The sequence below is a fragment of the Anolis carolinensis genome, chromosome 1 (assembly GCF_035594765.1).
Source record: "Anolis carolinensis isolate JA03-04 chromosome 1, rAnoCar3.1.pri, whole genome shotgun sequence".
NCBI lineage: Eukaryota > Metazoa > Chordata > Lepidosauria > Squamata > Dactyloidae > Anolis > Anolis carolinensis.
This window is the reverse complement of record NC_085841.1, coordinates 39,031,401-39,051,186: the sequence shown is the minus strand read 5'-3', so window position 1 is coordinate 39,051,186 and position 19,786 is coordinate 39,031,401. Positions and strand designations below refer to the sequence as shown.

Here is a 19,786-nt window from a genome sequence, read left to right as displayed (position 1 = left end):
TTCCATTCATAACTGCATGCAACAATGGCAGAGTATGGGCTGCTGAAATAACTTAATTCCAGAAATGTATGAATTTCTGTAGCAATCAACCAGTTACTAATACATCTTGTATACAAAGTAGTTTGGAGGAGCCAGATGTTTTCAGAGGAACAGCCTGTAAGGTGATGAAACATTTTATTTTAAACTCCACTATCCTATGAATGTAATAACTTCAAATTACAACAAATTGTAGTTATCTGACTTCGCCAAGCTACAAAATGTGTACAGCCATCCCTCCATATTTGCAGTTCTGACTGACATTTGATTAAAAAGTTCTAAGAATCCCTAAGTCCTCTGGTGTGATTCAGTGGTTAGCTTCCTTCAGTGATACTGGAGGATCTAGAAATTTCTAGAGAGAGCACCTCTCTAGGAAGCTTATTGTCACTTATAGTCCTTCCACACTTAAAAAATACTCCTACTTAGTCTATTTTTTCTTTGTTTTGCAGTGCAGTTTAGAGCAGGAGAAATTATTTTATTATATTATCTTAAGTATTTTGGAAACGAACAGTTTTAGCAGTAGAATCAAAGTATCTTCTTTCTACCCATTGCACATGATGGTGTTGCAGAGTGTTTAGAAATTATCCCTTTTTCTGAGAGCCAGTGTGATTTAAATATTGGCTCCCCATTCAGTCATAAAACCCCCTTGGTTAGGTCATGCACTCTTATCCTCATGCCAACCCCTCTATGTCTTGCCAAGAAAACCCAGTGATAGCTTCACTTTAGAGTTGCTATAAATCAGAAATAACTTGAATACATATAGCCTCAATAACAATGTCTTCCCAGTTTGAAATATGAAAAAGATGCTCTGCTAATCCCAACATCCTGAAATTATTAGTACTTTAAAGCATTCATATGATTTCACTGTTTTAATATAAAACAAAATTCCCTGTGCTTATTTTTTCCATAAGAGAAAATGGGAGCATTCATTTTGGACTTGTTCTGCAATCTAGTGCTGACATTCTCTGTATGATTTCAGACTTCTGTGAATGTGCTACAAGTGTCATTAATAAATTCATCCAAACCAGTACTTTTCTAACAGTTTTACTGGATCAGCAGCTGCTTCATAGCTTCCCTAGAGCAGATTTTAAAATGTCAGTACTTGAATTGCAAATAAGTTTTTTTTTCTGTAGTTAAGTTTGCTTCTGATATTTAGGATGTAGCCTTTTTGGACTGGACTAATAATCATGGGGCATGGAAACTTTTAATGGGTGTCATCTCTCTTCTGTTGCTCATCAGAAATGCTAGATAAAAATATGAAATGTATCATTATTATTTACTTTCTGGGCAGCTTTTAATAAAACTCTTTCAGCCCTGTCCAACGCTGCCGGTTTAGAGCTCATGTTTCAGTCATATATGTGAATTATTCATTAAGGAGCTGTTTAATAATTGAAAGCAAAAGCCATTTATTTGCTTCAGTAACATATTTGGTTATTTTCTTATTTAAATCACTTTCTACAATATGTATGTAAAATAACATGAATAAATAATGTCTGGGCAAACATGTATCCTAGCAGAAAAATCAAAAATAGGCTTAATGTACTGGAAATCATAAAAGGCAGGCAGATGTCTGTATAAAGAACAAATAAATAAAAACCGGCACTGCGCTAGAAAGCTCTCTGTGCACTTTTAAGTTTAGAAGTACAAAAGGGATCTTATTTGTTATCTTCTATCCCTCACATTCTGTTTTTATCATATTACTTTCATCAGCTTCTATCCCCTCTATTATATTTTCATTCTAACCTTTCTCCAATTAGCTCATAGTGGCACACTTCATCTGCCCACATCCTCATTTTTATTTTTATTTTTGGGTACCTTTGCATTATAGATGTAATGTACTGTAGAGGTATTGTAACACCATTTTAAGTGTCATGGCTCAATGCTATGGAATCATGGGCAATGTAGTTTAAAAAGTTATTTCGCCTTCTTTGCAAAAGAGTACTGCTGCTTCACTAAACTGCAGCTCTCCCAAGATTCCATAGCATTGACATCAAACTGCATTAATTCTACAATGTAGTTTCACTTCCTATGCGAATCTGAGAGATTGTGATCAGCTAGCAGTTGCCTAAACTTGATTTTACTTTATCATGATTGGCATAAGAGCAGGGCAGATATTCTGTGTACTGAAATCTTTGAAGATTTTTGAACACTTTGGTGAACAAAGTAGGTGTAGCAACAAAAATGTGCATCAGCATTTTCTGTGTGTTTATTTGGAAATAGACCTCAGTGAGCTCAGTGTCATTCAGAAATAAGTGTTCAAAAGACTGAATTCCTAGTCTCTTCTACTTCTGTATGAGACAAAATGCTGTATCAGGTATGTTACCTTCCAGATGTTTAACTTGAAATTTTGTCATGCATGGTCTCCATTTGCTGAAACTGGTTACAGTTAAAGAGTACAGTTGCATCTGGAAAACCTCAGGCTCTTCTCTCTGGAGAAGAAAAGAAGTCTAAGTATTGTTCAGCTAACAAAGTGAATGTGTTCCTGAGCATTACTTCACTAACACAAAGTTTGGTACCAGAGGCAGAAACAACATGGAAAAAAAACAGGCAAATTTATTATAAATAAAGAAGAGCAATTCAACATGTTTCTACCAAGTTTTATTCAGAACTAAGAATATGCCCATGCAAAATGAAGCAGCCAGATCAAGAAAGGTGTGCATAAGTAAACAAAAACATTTGAACCTTTTAGTAACTGCCGTACTTAAAGCCCTCTTTTAATATGCACTGAGGCATGACTTTTGTTACAACAGTGTCCCCTTTTTGTACGATTTCCATTTTGATATCCAATCTTGGAGATCTGTGCTTTAACAGGCTGATGGTAGCTGGGAAGTTAGGCTTATCTAGTTTCCTCTTTTCTTTCTGCTTTGTTGTTCACCCATGCTCAATTTTATATCAGCCCCTTCCACACTGCTATATAATCCACATTATCAAAGCATATAATTCACATCTGCTTTGAACTGGATTATATGAGTCTACACTGTCATATAATCCAGTTCATAGCAGATAATCTGGATTTTATATGGCAGTGTAAAAGGGGCCAAAGTCTGTTATGATCACTCATTCTTTCTCATCTTAAGCTTTCTTGCATGGTTTACTGCAGGCTAGTTGCTGCAACCTAAAACAGAAAGTCTATATTTTTACATGTGTCCTACATTTTGTTCCCAGCTCAGTGCATCTTTGGTATCTGCTGAAGTTTGGTTCCAGGACCCTCTGTGGATGCCCCAAGTTTTATTCCATACAGTGGCATGGCAAAATGGTGTCCCATATATAAAATGGCAAATTTAAGATTTGCTTCTTGGATTTTTACAAAATATTTTCAAGCTGTGGATAGCTGAAAATCTGTGGGAGATCTACCTGCACTCTATAAACCTTTTAGCTGGATAGAGGATAAGGAAGAAAACAGGAGTTAGGCTGGCATAAAGAGACTTTTTTTAAAAAAAGGGAACTTCATTGTCAGAGGCTTTGTCAACTGAGTTATACTTGTATTCCTATTCATGACAATTAGTCACCACTGTCCAGAGAATACTGCTGATGGTAAATGAAGTTATGATTTTCCATAACTCATTTGTCTATGAAATGATGTCAAGTGGTACATATTGGCGCAGTGGTTTCAATTGTATGTATTAACAATGTTATCATTTATCTTCTTCAGAAAAAGATGGCAAAGCATTTCATCCAACATATGAAGAGAAACTCCGACTTGTAGCATTGCATAAACAGGTTCTGTTGGGACCATACAATCCAGATACTTGCCCTGAAGTTGGATTCTTCGATGTGCTGGGAAACGATAGAAGGTAAATTGCATCTTTTTTCTTTTTTCTGAACTGTTGATCATATAGATTATTTCATCCCGTGAAATCATGGGACTATTAGTTTTACAAGGTATTTAGCCTTCTCTTTCAAAGAGTGCTGATGCCTCACAAAATTACAAATTCCAGGATTCTATTGCAATGGTAAGACCGCTGCCATTCGGGACTTGATCCTGGATGGGGGGGCGGATCTGGCTTGCATTACCGAGACCTGGCTGGATGAGCTGGGGGGAGTAAATATCACTCAGCTGTGCCCACCAGGCTTCGGAGTGCATCAGCAGGCCAGGCTGGGGGAGCGCGGAGGAGGGGTCGCAGTTGTCTATCGCCAATCAATCGCCGTGGTCAGATGCTCTGTTCCGCAAGCATCTGGGTTTGAGTGCGTCCACCTGAGGGTGGGGAACCGTGATAGCGTGGGGTTTCTGCTGGTGTACCGCCCACCTCGCGACACAGTAGTTTCCCTGACTGAGCTAGCAGAGGTGGTCTCCAATTCGGCCTTGGTCTCCCAGCGCCTGGTGGTGCTGGGAGACTTTAACATTCATGCTGAGACCCCCTTGACTGGTGCAGCTCAGGATTTCATGGCCGCCATGACGACCATGGGGCTATCACAAATTATAGCTGGTCCTACCCATCAGGCTGGACACACACTCGACCTAGTTTTTGTGGCGGACAGTGGAATGATCAGAGTGGAAGAACAAAACACCCTTCCTGTGTCATGGTCTGATCATTATCTGGTCAGTTTTAGACTTTCGGCGACCCTAAACCTCCGCAGGGGTGAAGGACAAATTAAGATCGTCCGCCCCAGGAGACTGATGGATCCGGAGGGATTCCTGAGGAATCTTGGGGTCCTTCCTGCCATGGAGCCTGGCGATCCTGTCGACGTCCTGGTCAATCTCTATAACAGGGAAGTGACCAGGGCGATAGATACGATTGCTCCCGAATGTCCCATCACGTTGCGTCATGACAAGCCGTCTCCCTGGTTCACTGGGGAGCTGGCTGTGATGAAGCATACGAGGAGGGGGCTAGAGCGCACTTGGAGGAGTTCTCGGGACGTGTCCGACCGAGCACGGGCTACAGCCTTTCTTAGGGCGTATACCGTGGCTATACGAGCAGCCAAGGAGTCCTATATGACTACCCGTATAGCGTCTGCAGCAATAGATCATCGGAGTTGTTTCGGGTCGTTGGGGAACTCCTTCAGCCACCTGTGGTGGAGGAGACTTTTGACGACCCAGCAACTCGGTGTCACGATTTCGCACACCATTTTGCAGACAAAGTCTCTCAGATACGCCTTGAGCTCGACTCCAATTTCACCACAGTGCCAGGGGAGGTGATTGAGGCATCTGCTTGTCCGATTTTGTGGGATTCTTTTAGGCTTGTTCTTCCTGAGACCGTGGTGGAGGTCCTTGGGGCTGTGAGGGCAACCACGTCGGCTCTGGACCCTTGCCCGTCTTGGCTAATTAAATCGGCCAGGGAGGGGCTGGTTGATTGGTTTGTGTTGATCATTAATGCATCGTTGGAGCAGGGGTTTTTTCCATCTTACCTGAAACAAGCTGTGGTTCGTCCACTCCTTAAAAAGGTTTCCCTTGACTCCACAGTGCTGAACAACTTCAGACCAGTCTCCAACCTCCCTTTCTTGGGTAAGGTGCTGGAGCGGGTGGTTGCCTCCCAGCTCCAGGGCTTTCTAGATGACATCAACTACCTAGATCAGTCACAGTCTGGTTTCAGGCCTGGTCACGGCACCGAGACAGCCTTGGTCGCCTTGGTGGATGACCTCCGTAGAGAGCTGGACAGGGGGAGTGTGACCCTGTTGGTTCTCTTGGACATCTCAGCGGCTTTCAATACCATCGATCATGGTATCCTTCTGGGACAACTCTCTGGGATGGGTCTCGGGGGCACGGTTTTGTCGTGGCTCCGATCCTTCCTGGAGGGTCGATCCCAGATGGTGAAGCTGGGAGACGCCTGCTCGGACCCCTGGCCTTTGTACTGTGGGGTCCCGCAAGGCTCTATTCTGTCTCCCATGCTCTTTAACATCTACATGAAACCGCTGGGAGAGGTCATCCGGAGTTTTGGAGCTGGGTGTCACCTCTATGCAGATGACGCACAACTCTACTACTCCTTTCCACCTAATTCCAAGGAGGCCTCTCGGGTGCTGGACGAGTGCCTGGCCGCTGTGTCTATCTGGATGAGGAGGAACAAGCTGAAGATCAATCCCGACAAGACAGAGGTCCTCCTGGTCGATCGTAATCCTGACCGGGGTATAGGGTGGCAACTTGTGCTGGACGGGGTTACACTCCCCCTGAAGCCACAGGTCCGCAGTCTGGGAGTCCTCTTGGATTCATCGCTTACGCTCAAGGCTCAGGCGTCGGCGGTGTCTGGGAGGGCCTTCGCACAACTGAGACTCGTGCGCCAACTGCGACCGTACCTCGCGAAGGCTGATCTGGCCGGGGTGGTCCATGCCTTGGTCACCTCCAGACTGGACTACTGTAATGCGCTCTACGTGGGGCTGCCCTTGAAAACGGCTCGGAAGTTTCAACTGGTCCAACGAGCGGCAGCCAGCATGTTAACTGGGGCCCCTTACAGAGAGAGGTCAACCCTCCTGTTCAAGGAGCTCCACTGGCTGCCATTTACTTTCCGAGCCCAATTTAAGGTGCAGGTGCTTACCTACAAAGCCCTGAACGGTTTGGGACCATCCTACCTCCGTGACCGCATCTCCGCCTATGAACCCACGCGTTCACTTCGGTCATCTGGAGAGGCCCTGCTCGTGATCCCGCCTGCGTCGCAAGCGCGGTTGGTGGGGACACGAGACAGGGCCTTCTCTGTGGTGGCCCCCCAACTCTGGAACACCCTCCCCAAGGATCTCAGACAGGCCCCTACACTGGCAGTCTTCAGAAAGAACTTGAAGACCTGGCTGTTCCAATGTGCCTTCCCAGATTAATAGGAAATCTCCAACTCCAAGTCCCACAAGCACTTTATTAGAACTAGATCGTATATCGCACTCTGCACTTGCCCTAGAAGCCTTATATATCACCTGTCACATCAGCACTTTTAATCTTGTACCCATTACTCTGGCCCGGCCCAGTTTTATTGTGTTTTAGCGTATTGTTTATTGCTTGTTGTTTATACTGTTTTAATTGTTTTAATTTGCCTTTTGTTTTGTATTGTTATATTGTGTGTTGAGGCCTTGGCCTTTGTAAGCCGCATCGAGTCCTTCGGGAGATGCTAGCGGGGTACAAATAAAGTTTAATAATAAAAATAATAATAATAATTGCATTGACTCGTGGCAGTTAAAGTACTGTCAAACAGCATTAACCTACACTTTTGATGCACCCATAGAATCTGAAATGTTCTTTGTATGATTGGTATCATGCATATCCCCTTTAGAGTCTGGATTGAAATTTGGAATGAACACACCACACTACTGATGTGAAACCTACTAATTTGTTGTCAAACCATGAAAATCCCAGCCACTGTGAGATGCTGTTAGTATTTGTCTCTTTGTGCTGTTTTCTTTTTCCTTTGCCTAAATTGAGATCCTTTAGTTTTGAAATCCTCTTGTAATAGCCCCATACTTGCTGCTGCTGCTATAATTTATTTTTGCCCTGATTTTCTGACAGAGTTGAGATTCAAAGCTGCTTGCAGTTAAAATACATTATAATTAAAAACACACAAAAGCTAAGTACTAAAATGGCATTTAATGTGTAGACTTGTAAACATGTTCTCTCTTTATATGGACAGCTCAGTAGACAAAATGCTGTTTGCTTATTTCCTCCTTGTAGGAAAGAATGGGCTGCCCTTGGAAACATGACAAAACAGGACGCCATGACAGAGTTTGTCAAGCTCTTAAATAAGTGCTGCCATCTCTTCTCCACATATGTTACTTCCCATAAAATAGAGAGAGAAGAACAGGAGAAAAAAAGGTGAGCAACCCTAGAAGTGAGTAGGGCACCATGTAATGTGCGGTGTCCTGGCTGCCTTTAAAGTCACTTCATTTTTAATTTCTTTTTAACACTTTTAATGTGAATCTATTGGATTTAGTGCCACATTTTTTTCCTGTCTTTGGAAACATGCTTACTTGTTTCGAAAATCTTAGTGTTTCTGGAAAACATGAACATTGTTTGAAGTAGCACGTACATATTTTACTTGTACAGGAATCTTATCAAAGTAGGATATCTTTTGCATGCAGACATTCATCTTTTGCATATCTGTTTGATATATTATCTTGTTCAGTGTCACAGAACTTGGATTCCTGTTTAAAAATTGAACTGTGTTCTTACGTTGTCCTTTTCCTGTCAGATGTGACTCTGCTTGCACACTAATGGCATCCTTCACTTATTCCCTTCTGTGGGGAATAACTATTTTTTAACATTTCAATTTTTTATATGAAGCAAGTGAAGGAATCATGTGGTTTTTCAGTTGTTGTTGGATTGCACATTACTCAACATTACTACTGGCTAGTGCTACTGGGACTTGTAATCCATCAATGTTTGGAGAATGACATGATTCTAACCCCTGGTGGAAAGCAGAAAATAATAATCTTTCTGTGTAGTGTTTATTCTGGAACATATCTCTTACACCTTCTCTGTGCTGCTCGAAATCACCTTCTACTTTACAGTGCAATCCTATTCATGCCTATCCCAGATTAAGTCCCTTTGAATCAAATGGACTGTACTTTGAAATAGCGACATATAAATACACCACAAATAATATGGCTGTGTCTTATTTGATTGCCTTCATTATTAGCATATCCAAAGCCAGCTCTGTAGAGAGATGGAGAAATCATCTGTTTCTCAACTGTTAATCAATTATGAAGGATGGACACAGAAAAATCATAGCACACCAAATACTCTATGTGGCTATTACAGGAGGGAAGAGGAGGAACGGAGACAACGTGAAGAGGAAGAGCGAGAACGATTGCAAAAAGAGGAAGAGAAGCGAAGGCGAGAAGAGGAAGAGAGGCTGAGACGGGAAGAGGAGGAGAGGCGGAGAATAGAAGAAGAAAGATTTCGCATGGAACAGCAGAAGTAAGGCATCACCTGTAGACATGGGCTCAGTTACTGTTTAATTTGTTTCATCCATGTTTCCATACCGTTCTGTTTATTCAGAATGCACGAAATGGTACACCCCCCTTCAGTACGGAAACACCACTGAAACAAATTAAAAATGGGAACAGTAACTGTGTCTGATTTTTGTGCGCTTCTCCCTTCTCTCCCCTTAACTGTGTAAAGCAAAGGGGGGGGGGGGAAACCTTACTGTAACTCATCGATGTGTGTTGACACAGAGAATCTTCAGGGTCTGGCACGTGCATGCGTTTTGGGCCTGCTTGCCAAACACATTCTCCTTGGAAAAAGACTGTGTTGGCGAGCAGGCCTGCCAGCGGGCCCTGAAGCGGAGCGCTGAAATAATGCATTTTACTCGATGCTCCACTTAAATGCCAAGCGCATCTTTCAGGGTCTGAAATGGGGCTTTTTCCAAGAAGAATGCGTCTGGCAAGCAGGCCCAAAACGCACGCGCGCGCATGCCAGACCATGAAGATGCGCAGTGTCCACACATGCTGATGGAATTACAGTAAGGTGTTTTTTCTTCCTTTGCTTTGCACAGTTAAGGGGGGAAGAAGAGAGAAACGTTTGTGCCTCCCAAGGCCTGCAGCCCTGGCAGGCATGAAAATATTCAGGTTTATTTTGGACCTTTTACAAAACGCCATTTGTATAGGCACCCATTTTCAAAAGTGGCACCCGAAAACAAAAATGGGGCCATGTGAATGGAACATACAGAAACGGATAGCAATTCCATACAAATGCACAACACTAATCACCTGTACATAAGTAAATACTGCAACCACTTTTTTCCTATACTATTATATTGCAGAAAGAAAGGCTAATATTGTATATCTTTATTACTATAGCAAGCTTGTTGGTTTAGGAGCAGTTAGGTTGATATATTTGATGCCAGTTGATGGTCTCAAATGCCTAGAGAGTAATTCAGAGGTGTCCTCAGATGCCTGTAGAATCATTTATCAAGGCAATTTGTTCTTCATCTAGGCAACAGATAATGGCAGCATTGAACTCCCAGACAGCTGTTCAGTTCCAACAATATGCTGCCCAGCAGTATCCGGGCAACTATGAGCAGCAGCAGATCCTAATTCGTCAGCTCCAAGAGCAACACTATCAACAATACATGCAACAACTTTATCAGGTCCAGCTTGCACAGCAACAGGTATAATCCAATGTGTTGTCAAAGCTGCTATCGGAAAGATAGATGCTCAGTTCTCAGCTAAGGCATCAGCAGCAGAACATGCCTGTATTGCAGTTTGTCATGGAGAGGGATAAAAGCATATTCTTATATTAACATTCTTTTTTGTTAAACAGATCCCCTATTTTTCTGATTTCTATCCTTTCACAAGGAATTAAGGATATAAATTTGGAGTTTAATATTGTTTGTACTATATGTGCTAATTTTGTTAACTGTTATTCTAAAATTCTCTACCTCCTACAGAGCTTCTTTTCTGATCCTTTGCCCAGTCCACAGAGATACATAATTTACTGTTAATATTTGCTGTAAATACTGATCGTCAAAGTATGATGGTTACTAGGGACTCATATTCAAATCCTCGTTAGTTTTTATGTAGATTGTGGTGTGCTATTCACCTATAATATTAATTTCACATGTAATTCCTGTTTCATTGTCCTTATGTCCCATTTTTCATTGTCCTTATGTCCCATATTTATTTGTAGGCAGCTTTGCAAAAGCAGCAGGAAGCAGCAGCCACAGCAGGGGCTTCAGTTACTTCCATGTCAAAGGCCAACTCTGCTGTCACAGGAGAGATCCCATCAGTAAATGGACAAGCTAGTCCTCACACAGAGAACCCGGAAAAAGACCTGGAAACGGATATTGCAGAAGAAGCATTAGAGAATGGACCAAAAGGTATGAGTAAAAATTCCTGAACAAGATGATCATGGTGATGATGATGGAAACCAGCTTGTATGTTGATTCTGACTGGACTTCTTATTTGTTGTTTCTTCCGCCATGGATAACAACTAGGCATGTGTGATCCAGGAAAAAAATGGTTCTAAATTCTCTTCAAAAGTAGAGGGCACTGGCACTTCGTTTCTAAAGTCATTTCTGAATTTTGAGGGCAAAAAGTTCAAAACTTTCCGAAACTTCCGAATCTTTGTATGTACCTCGTTAATGGCAGATGCGCATGAAGGAAAACATTATTGTCAATGGGGAAACTTGAGGGGCTTCTCTCTCCCTCATTTTTTGAGCTATCCTAATGAAACTTGCTACAGTGGTAGAACACATTTACCACTGTTAGCTCACCAAATCTAACAACGTTTGACTTATCCTCAGATTTTTAGCAAATTTTCAAATTTTTTATAAAAAAAACATTTTTCAGTAATAACAAAAATCTGTTCCTGGTTTGAAAGTGTTATTTCCTGTTTCCTTGGGTTGTCTTTACTTTGAAAGTCATTCTACTTCAGAAACTTTGTTGAATTTGTGGAGAGAGACTCAACAACCATAATGTGCTATTTATAGAACAATATCCCTTACGCAAAGACAAGGTTTTGGCAGTGTAATAAAGTTTTGCCATGTTTCTATGACAGAACCAATTAGGAAATGACATTTATCACCCAGGAACAGAAATCATAGTACACCATCAAATCACTCCTGACAGATGGCCATCAGCCTCTGAATAGGGAAATCTGTTCCTAGTTTGAAAGTGTTATTTCGTGTTTCATTGGGTTTTCTGGGGCTGAGAGTGTGTGACTTGCCCAAGATCACCCAGTGGGTTTCCATGACTGAGTGGGGAATCAAGCCACAATCGTAATCCAACTCTCAAACCACTACACTACACCATGCTGTCTCAAAACCGGCTCGCTGTTAGCGAGGAGGGAAAACGCTCAGGAGTAGGTTTCTTCCTATAGGGCTGATATTAAACCCGCTGCTAACCAGTAGGGAAAATGCTCAGGACTGGGTTTCTTCCTATGGGGCTGGTATTAAGCCTGCTGCTAACCAGGAGGAAAAACACTCAGGACTGGGTTTCTTCCTATGGGGCTGATATTAAGCCCGATGCTAGCCACCAGCCACTCGAGAGAAAACGCTCTTCCCTTTCTGCCAGGACTCTATTGTATTATAATAATCAGCACTGATTGGGCAAGGAGGCAAGCCCAGGCTAGGCTGCTCCTCCCTGCAAACAAAGTTTGGTTGAATTAAAAACGCTTTCTCGTATATCCGAAGGTTTTCCGAGGTCATTAAATAAATGGGTTCCAATGCTTTGAATTGGAAGGTTAATTCCGAAGGGCCAAATCACCCTGGAACTCCGTTCGGAACCCAAAATAGATACAATTTTATTCCGATTAACAATGATTCTGAGAAATTCGCCCATGCCTAATAACAACTAGCATTCCTTTTTGCTAGGTCAAGCCCTTAAACTGTTGTCTCTTCTCTGTGAATCTGTAGTTATCTGCTGCTTAACTTTTTAGAGGAAGGAGTGAAATTATGCCTATCCATGAATTCATTTTATACATCTTTTGGGCTTATCCCAAAATTTCCTTTCCTCCTCCCACTTTTTAGCATGGGAAGGGGGAATAGAGAAGTGGAGAAGCATCCAGAAAACATTCTCTATTTAAATGCTTTTTGGTAGTAATCCTGCCCACTTTCTGTTCCACGCCATGGTACCTGTCCCACCTAAATCCTCATCAGCTCCTTTTCTACTGCCATTGCAGTGGCACTGCTAGAAGCCTTTTGACTCTGTTTTACTTTGGGATGTTTCCTCCCTTCGACATTTTCAGCTTTCTGTTATATTTCTCATTCTCACTTGGTCCCTTCTGTTTCAGACTAGGGCTTAGTTAGCGGCTTTCAGGTTCAACCTGTTTTTGGCCATTCCTTTCCCATGGAGATATTTTATGGCCTCCTTGGCATTACTTAAAAATTCATTGATTGTGAGGGATAGGGTGAAATTGAGACACTTCAAGTATCTATTCTGTTTGGATTAGGATCACAAAGTTGGTTCATGTCCTCACTGCGAGGCCTTCACAACTCAGAGCAAGCAGAATTGGGACCTTTGCCGCAAGGCACCTTATTGGCTGCCACCAAGACTCGAGCTGAGAAGAACAGGCCTCTTTATAAGGCCTAATCTAATAAGTATCTGTGTTATTGGTCTGGCATGCCACAGCAGTTGGTTTCTTCTCCTATATCCTCTAGCCTTCAGTAAAGGCGGTTCTTAAGACATCTTTCATATCCTCTCCTCTTTATATCCTGCCTGTCCTTAGTTTTTGAGATATGTCAGCCCTAAGAATGGGTGCCCACTCCTAGGATCAATATACTGTACCCTTCCTGCCTAAATCCTCAGTTCCATGGATGCAGCTGCCAAAAAAGTTTACGTAAGAATTTGAAATGTTCCAAATGATGTGCTGCACAAGTGCAGATAACCCTATTTGTGTGATTCACAGATGGCCACTCGAAGAATTACAATGACAAGTATGAAAAATGTCCATAATATTTTCAGAAAGCTTAAGGTGATCTTCCAGTCATTTTCAGTTCATGGTGGAAGATGAGGCAGAGCGGCCCCTACATGTTGCATAGTTGCCCACTATGCTTTACAGTGAAATTTCCTTAGAGTTGAAGTCTCATAAGCAGAGAGAAACGAAAGCTCTAGAGTGAAAAGAGAAGTAGTAGTCTTTCCATTTGCTTCTAGTTTAAGGTAATGCATAGTATATGCTTGGAATTTACTCTATTACTCTTAAACCAATCCTGACCTGACTTAAAACCTGGAGACTTTTTGAAGCATCAGCATTTTTCCTTTGGGCCTCAGTGAAAATAGCAATAGAGGCAGTCCCAGAGTTATAAGCATCTGATTTATATATTACTCCTAGTTACAAATGGGGTGAGACAGTATGATATGAGAGGAAATCAACCCCTCAAAAGAGAAATTCAGTCCTGTAAAACTTATCATGGGATAAAAGTGTCTCCACTGAAGCTTTATCATCAATCCTAGTTTCCAGGGCAACTCAAAATTTTCCAATTCCAACTGTCATATGAATAGAAAGTGAGGTGAAATCTTCTGAACAGTCAGCAAAACAAGCATAACAGAAATGTTAACCTTCCCTATGCTACCCAAAACTTTAAAAAAATTACATTTTAAAAATGTGCCTGTTGTAATTTAAATACAAATTCAGCTTAAGAACAAACCTACAGAACCTGTCTTGTTCATAATCCCAGGGAATGCTTGTAAATATTTTTGGAAGGGAAATTTCTGCATTGTTGGGAGTTTCTTCTCATTTATTAGTCTGTACACCAAGACTTATTGTTTGTCCAGATATAAATTTTTGAGCTTGCTTACTCTCTTTGTCCTGTCTTCCCTTCTAGAATCTGTTCCAGTCATAGCAGCGCCCTCCATGTGGACAAGGCCCCAGATATCAGACTTCAAGGAGAAGATTCGCCAGGATGCAGACTCTGTGATCACAGTTGGCAGAGGAGAAGTAGTGACAGTTCGTGTACCAACGCATGAAGAAGGCTCTTATCTCTTCTGGGAGTTTGCTACAGACAATTATGACATTGGTTTTGGGGTATATTTTGAATGGACAGACTCCCCTAACACAGCAGTCAGCGTACACGTTAGTGAATCCAGCGAGGATGAGGATGAAGATGAAGGTATCTTATAACATGCACTTTGCAGTAGTTTGAGACATGAAAAAGCTATTTCTTGCTAATAATCTCAGTTATATATCATAGGAACATAAGAAGCTACCTAATACTGCATCAGACTGATAGCAACTTTTCAGGAATGCAAGCAGGATTCTTTCTTTGTTCTGCCTGGAAATCCATAGTATTCTGAGATAGTCTCCCATCCAAATGTTACCCAGTCCTGGCCCTGCTTAGATTCCAAAATCAGACAAGATTGCCTATGTCATGGTGTGGTTGGGGCAAGAGCCAAGGAAGAACTGACAGATGTCCAGTTTGGAAAGTTGGTTCCAATATGGCAGCTGGTAAATAGGAGAAGCTGTACAACGCTGTAAGCTAGTCATTTGTTCTATCATTTGAATTTTCAAATGGGAGTCATGCAGATAGGTTTAGAACCAAATTGAATTTGAAAACCCTCTTTATGACTATTGCTGTCAATGGCCTTATACAGCCTTGTCTAGAACAACATTCCATGATAATGCTGTCTGTCTTGTCACAATGTCTTTCATGATTCCCATGAATTTCCTGGGAATTTCAAATCTGATAAGAATTGAGGAGACATCACCAAAATCTACCAGATGAAATACAGCTTTGTGCTTTACTTTTACAGAAATGAAGCTTAGTCAGAATGTAGATTGCTTTATGTTTAGGGATCTAGATTGACATAATATAATAGTATCTAGACTCCAAATTACAGGTCTTCCAGTTCTCTCCTTTCATCCATTTCCAGTAAAATACTAGCTTTTATTGTTCTCTCATCTAGTACATTTTTGGTGTAACTTCCCATGTCCTCTTTTTTCCCCTAAGCCATCATTGTTTAATGGTTAAGGGGAAAGTGCTGCATTATAGAAGCATTGCTCAGATATGTATCTTCCACTGTCAGTGATGAATTTTATTGTTTCTATATGGTAAATTTTAAATCTTTGATTAGGAGAAATGTTCCTTGTAGTGTGGGAGGAAAGAACCTTCCTGGATGCTAAGATACATTCAGCCTTTGCTAGCTGCAGTTTGAGGTTAGAAGCTTATTAATGCCATTCATTGCAAGGCCTAATTGAGTTGCTATCTTTGATGGAATTCTTTTGCTTCCAATTTACCAAATTTGTTTTATCATAATCTTTCATTATTTCATGTTAACTGCTGTCAAGTAAAAACTTATGGTGACTTTATGAATGAGAGACCTCCAAGTCACCCTGTCCTCAAGAACCCTGTTCACGCCTTGCATGCTCAGGGCTTCCTTGAGTCCACATTTACCGTGGTCTTCCTCTTTCCTTATTGCCTTCTGCCTTCCCAAGCATCATTCCCTTTTCTAATGAGCCATATCGTACTATGATATGGTCAAAGTAGAGCAGTCTCAGTTTAATCAGCTTGGCTTCTAGGGAGAGCTAAGGCTTAATTTGCTCTTGGGCTCATTTATTTGTCTTGTAGAACTCTTTCCCAGCATCATTTCTTAATGGGAAATTGCGTGAGATGTTTTCAGTTGCATTTGGTGTGGCAGCTAAAGGCACAGCTCTTATTTTTGCAGAACCTGTTAGGAATACCTTATTGTTACAATTATGTCAGTTCCCTCTATGTCACTGAGAGGCTGTAGTCCCATTGATATCCACGAGTTTAAAAAAGTAATCACTGAAACTATAGAAAAACGCAATTTACAAATATATATTATTTTCCAATATTGTTTTTACAAGTTCACCATGCAACTACATTATCACTTAGCAGTTATTTGACAGAAGACTGAAGACCATGGTCATCATTTTACCGTTCTCTGGTTTTAAAGGGAAAAATTAGTTGTAAACCAAAAGTAATGCTGTTCACTGTGGTCAAGTTTGTGACATTGCAAAAGTAATGCTGTTGGTTGATATTGTCCGAGATGTGAATTAAGGGATGAACTTGAGTTGCTTCAGACAAAACCTTGATGTGGTAGCCACAGTGTATTCTTTCTTTGCAGAAACGTTTGGTCATCACTGTATTCTGTAGACTTTTGTGCTTTGATTCAATTAAATTACTTACATATGTGTTGCTATGCTTCCTGGAAGATTAGTCAGTGTTGATTACAAATGATGGGTTGTGCGCTGTGTCTGGAATCAAGGAAACCCATCTGTGACTTAATATTTTATTTCTGCCTTTTTTTTTTTTTCAGAAAACGCTAACAGTGAAGAGAAAGCCAAAAAGAACGCCAACAAGCCTCAACTAGATGAAATAGTGCCTGTGTACAGACGGGACTGTCATGAAGAAGTGTACGCTGGCAGCCATCAGTACCCAGGGAAAGGAGTCTATCTCCTTAAATTTGACAACTCCTACTCATTATGGAGGTCAAAAACAGTTTACTACAGAGTCTATTATACTAGATAAAAATCTTGTTCTGGTATCGGAGGCTGGGGTATTGCAGAAGACGTCATGTTGTTTGGGATTTCCGTCACGCATATTGGACCTCTTGACTCTGTTACCCTGTCTGATGTATCTGTATGGTTTTTTGTGTGTCCGTGTTAACATTTGGCACTGGGAATTGGGTTTTCCTCTGCAGTTCAGTGTTAATGCAGTTTGTGGGGTTAGGATTTCCCCAGTCCTTTCTGGTAACATGGTTGTTGGCCAGAGCATAAGATAAAAGGTCTCACAAGTGGCATATGGTTGACCTTTCGGACCCCTTAAATGCCTAACACACACATTATAAAAAGAGGAAGATATTTCTTTAATTGGTGGCAGTCCATATGGTGTTGCCTGGTCTATATGCTTTCAACGTTTTAAAAAAACCTGTTAGTTGTTCATACGAGGGTGCCAGCCTTATCTCTGGGGGAGGGAGTCAGATGCAGTCTGCACTGTAGAAAAGCAAGTTTCTTACAACTGTATTTGAATGTCAGATTTTTACACCATTAAACTTGAAACCTTAGTGGATGCAGTTTAGAAATGAACCCGTCTTGTGTCTATCTCATTGAAAAAGTCATTTGGAGCCTCTGTCCAGACAGCATGCTGCCAGATGAAGAGGGGAAAGTCTGTGTGAGTTTTTGCATCCCCATGTGCCCTCGGTAGAGGGAGATGGACTCCTCTGAGGCAAATGTGTGTAATATATACATATACCTACATATATATGTATGTATGTATGTATGTATGTATATATACACACAGAACACATGCACATCAGTGAAATCTCTTGTCCGAAGTCAAACTAACAAATTTAATTTTGGATGACAAGACAGGTATCTATCTTCACTTGAATCCTTGTAATCCTGAGAGCAAGCTTTGTGCAGGGTTTTGATGTCAGAGCTGGAACATTATTGATTTGGTATTTGGGTGAAGCTCTAGAATTTTCCAGTGTATATTGTGCTACAATTACATAATGGGGCTCTCATATTGGAGTGCATCTTTTTGAAGCATAAATAGGATTGAAATTAAAACCAGATCTCTGCCAGCTTTTGTAATCTTTGAAGACTTTTGTCAGACAGGATAAGAGTAAACCATAGTTTGCACTTTGTGAACTTAATAAAACCGAATTATGTTGTAGGAGTTCAGGTTACACTACTGTTATGGATATCACTGCCAGAAAGACACTCATCTCTGTTCGATTCACATTGCATCCTATGCCCATTCTTATGCCCTTAAATATTTTCTATTTACACCAGAAGTACAGGCATTCCAAAATTGCACAACAGGTCTAGAGTAAAACTGTAAAACTGCATATTTGCTTATCAGTGATGAAGACGAATGGGTTTCCTCTCTCTTTGTAGAAGCGTTACCCTGTTTGTGTGGAACCATGATTCCAAGAAGCAGGATGCAGTTCAGGTATTATTATTTTTTTAAAAAAGGCTTTATGTTATGTTTGAGGGATACAATCTTCCCCCAACCTGTATTACAAATTATTTGTTTGCAGTTGAATGTGTATGAATTAGCTGCAAGTAAATGTGTTTCTACTAGAAATGAGTGTTGGAATTCTGGAAGGGTTTTTTTGTTTAATATCTGTACATATATTATACTTTTTTCATTTTTACATCTTGTAGGGTTCTTTTTAAAAGGCAGTTTATTTTTCCTGTCTCATTTTATTTTAGTTGTGCATTGCAAGATTTACTAATTCTGCTGTCCAGACAACTCTAATAACACTTTCTGTTCTCATGTGTACATAACACAGTATAAGCCCATAAAGTTAGAAAGTAGCTTGCTTTTTCAGAGCTGTATCTTAACTTTTAAAGTAATTAAGAGGGAGGCACTAATTCTACTAAATACTTCAGGTTTGTTTTTGTCCATATTAAATTATGATTTAACAGAAATTGTGTTGGACAGTGTATATTTGTAAACAACAGCAGGTTTTGCTCTCAAATCTTGGATATCCAAATTCCAAAAACTGCCTCTTACTGTTGACTAGCTCAGAAAAGTGTGGTTTCAAAATCCCTTGGAATAATATATTTAATCTGAATTAAAATAAATGCTGACATGGAACTTCTTGGCTTTTTCTTAAGTACTACTGGCATTGTTCTGGTTGGAAAATATTTTATGGTATTGGCAAGATGTTTAGCTGTATGAAACAAATGTTTATCCCTACTGTTATGTCAATGGTCTTGGGAATTAATGGTTCCTTTAGGAGCTTCTCATTTTGAAATTTTTACAGATTTTTGTGCATGGTGTAAATTAAGCAAAATGGATTTAATCTGCATGATTTAGCAAATTAGTGGTGTTTGACATCATTTTTGTTTCCGTAATTCAGATTAGTTTGTGGAATGTAGAGCTGTCTAGAGATAAATTGCTGAGGTGAAGATTCGAAGGAAATGCTCTGAATAAGGAGGCATTGGGGAGAACAATGTGCGTCAGAAATCGGTTGACGGAAGACGTGTGCAAATTAGTCTTTTTTCAGCCTGTTCCAAACTAAGTATCAGCCAACAATGGGAATCATAAAATGCAAGAGTTGAGAATCTTTTCAGTAGTTTTTGAACCTGTTGTCTTCCACCAGACTGCACCTGTTGGGCACCTCATGTGTAGAAAAATCATCAATTTTGGCTCTTATACAACCATCAAACCATCGATTAAATAATGGAATTGAAAGTTACTAATTTAACAGTATGCCGCTTTGAATCCCACCCACGGGAGAAGGGTGGGATAGAAAATAATAATAATAATAATAATAATAATAATAATAATAATAATAATAATAATAATAATAATTTGTCCCATAAGCAAGGATGCTAGTTGTGGTAACCTCTCCACAAGTGAACCTTCACAATCTATACCATGCAAGCCATGAGTGAAGGAATCAATGGATGTAGAACCCTTGGATATTGAGG

The 19,786-nt window shown here is 40.7% G+C and overlaps 1 protein-coding gene across 1 annotated transcript in view; it reads left to right on the top strand.

Annotated features, from left to right (window-relative positions):
- Window positions 1–18,947, top strand: part of acbd3 (acyl-CoA binding domain containing 3) — a 28,830-nt gene extending 9,883 nt beyond the window's left edge. The window contains exons 2-8 of the mRNA XM_003216088.4: window positions 3,689–3,830; window positions 7,619–7,759; window positions 8,705–8,863; window positions 9,881–10,055; window positions 10,574–10,763; window positions 14,208–14,492; window positions 16,660–18,947. Coding sequence (XP_003216136.4) covers window positions 3,689–3,830; window positions 7,619–7,759; window positions 8,705–8,863; window positions 9,881–10,055; window positions 10,574–10,763; window positions 14,208–14,492; window positions 16,660–16,871 — 1,304 coding nt within the window. The 3' untranslated portion in view covers window positions 16,872–18,947. The remainder of the gene's footprint in view (window positions 1–3,688; window positions 3,831–7,618; window positions 7,760–8,704; window positions 8,864–9,880; window positions 10,056–10,573; window positions 10,764–14,207; window positions 14,493–16,659) is intronic.
- Window positions 18,948–19,786: the final 839 nt, after the last annotated feature.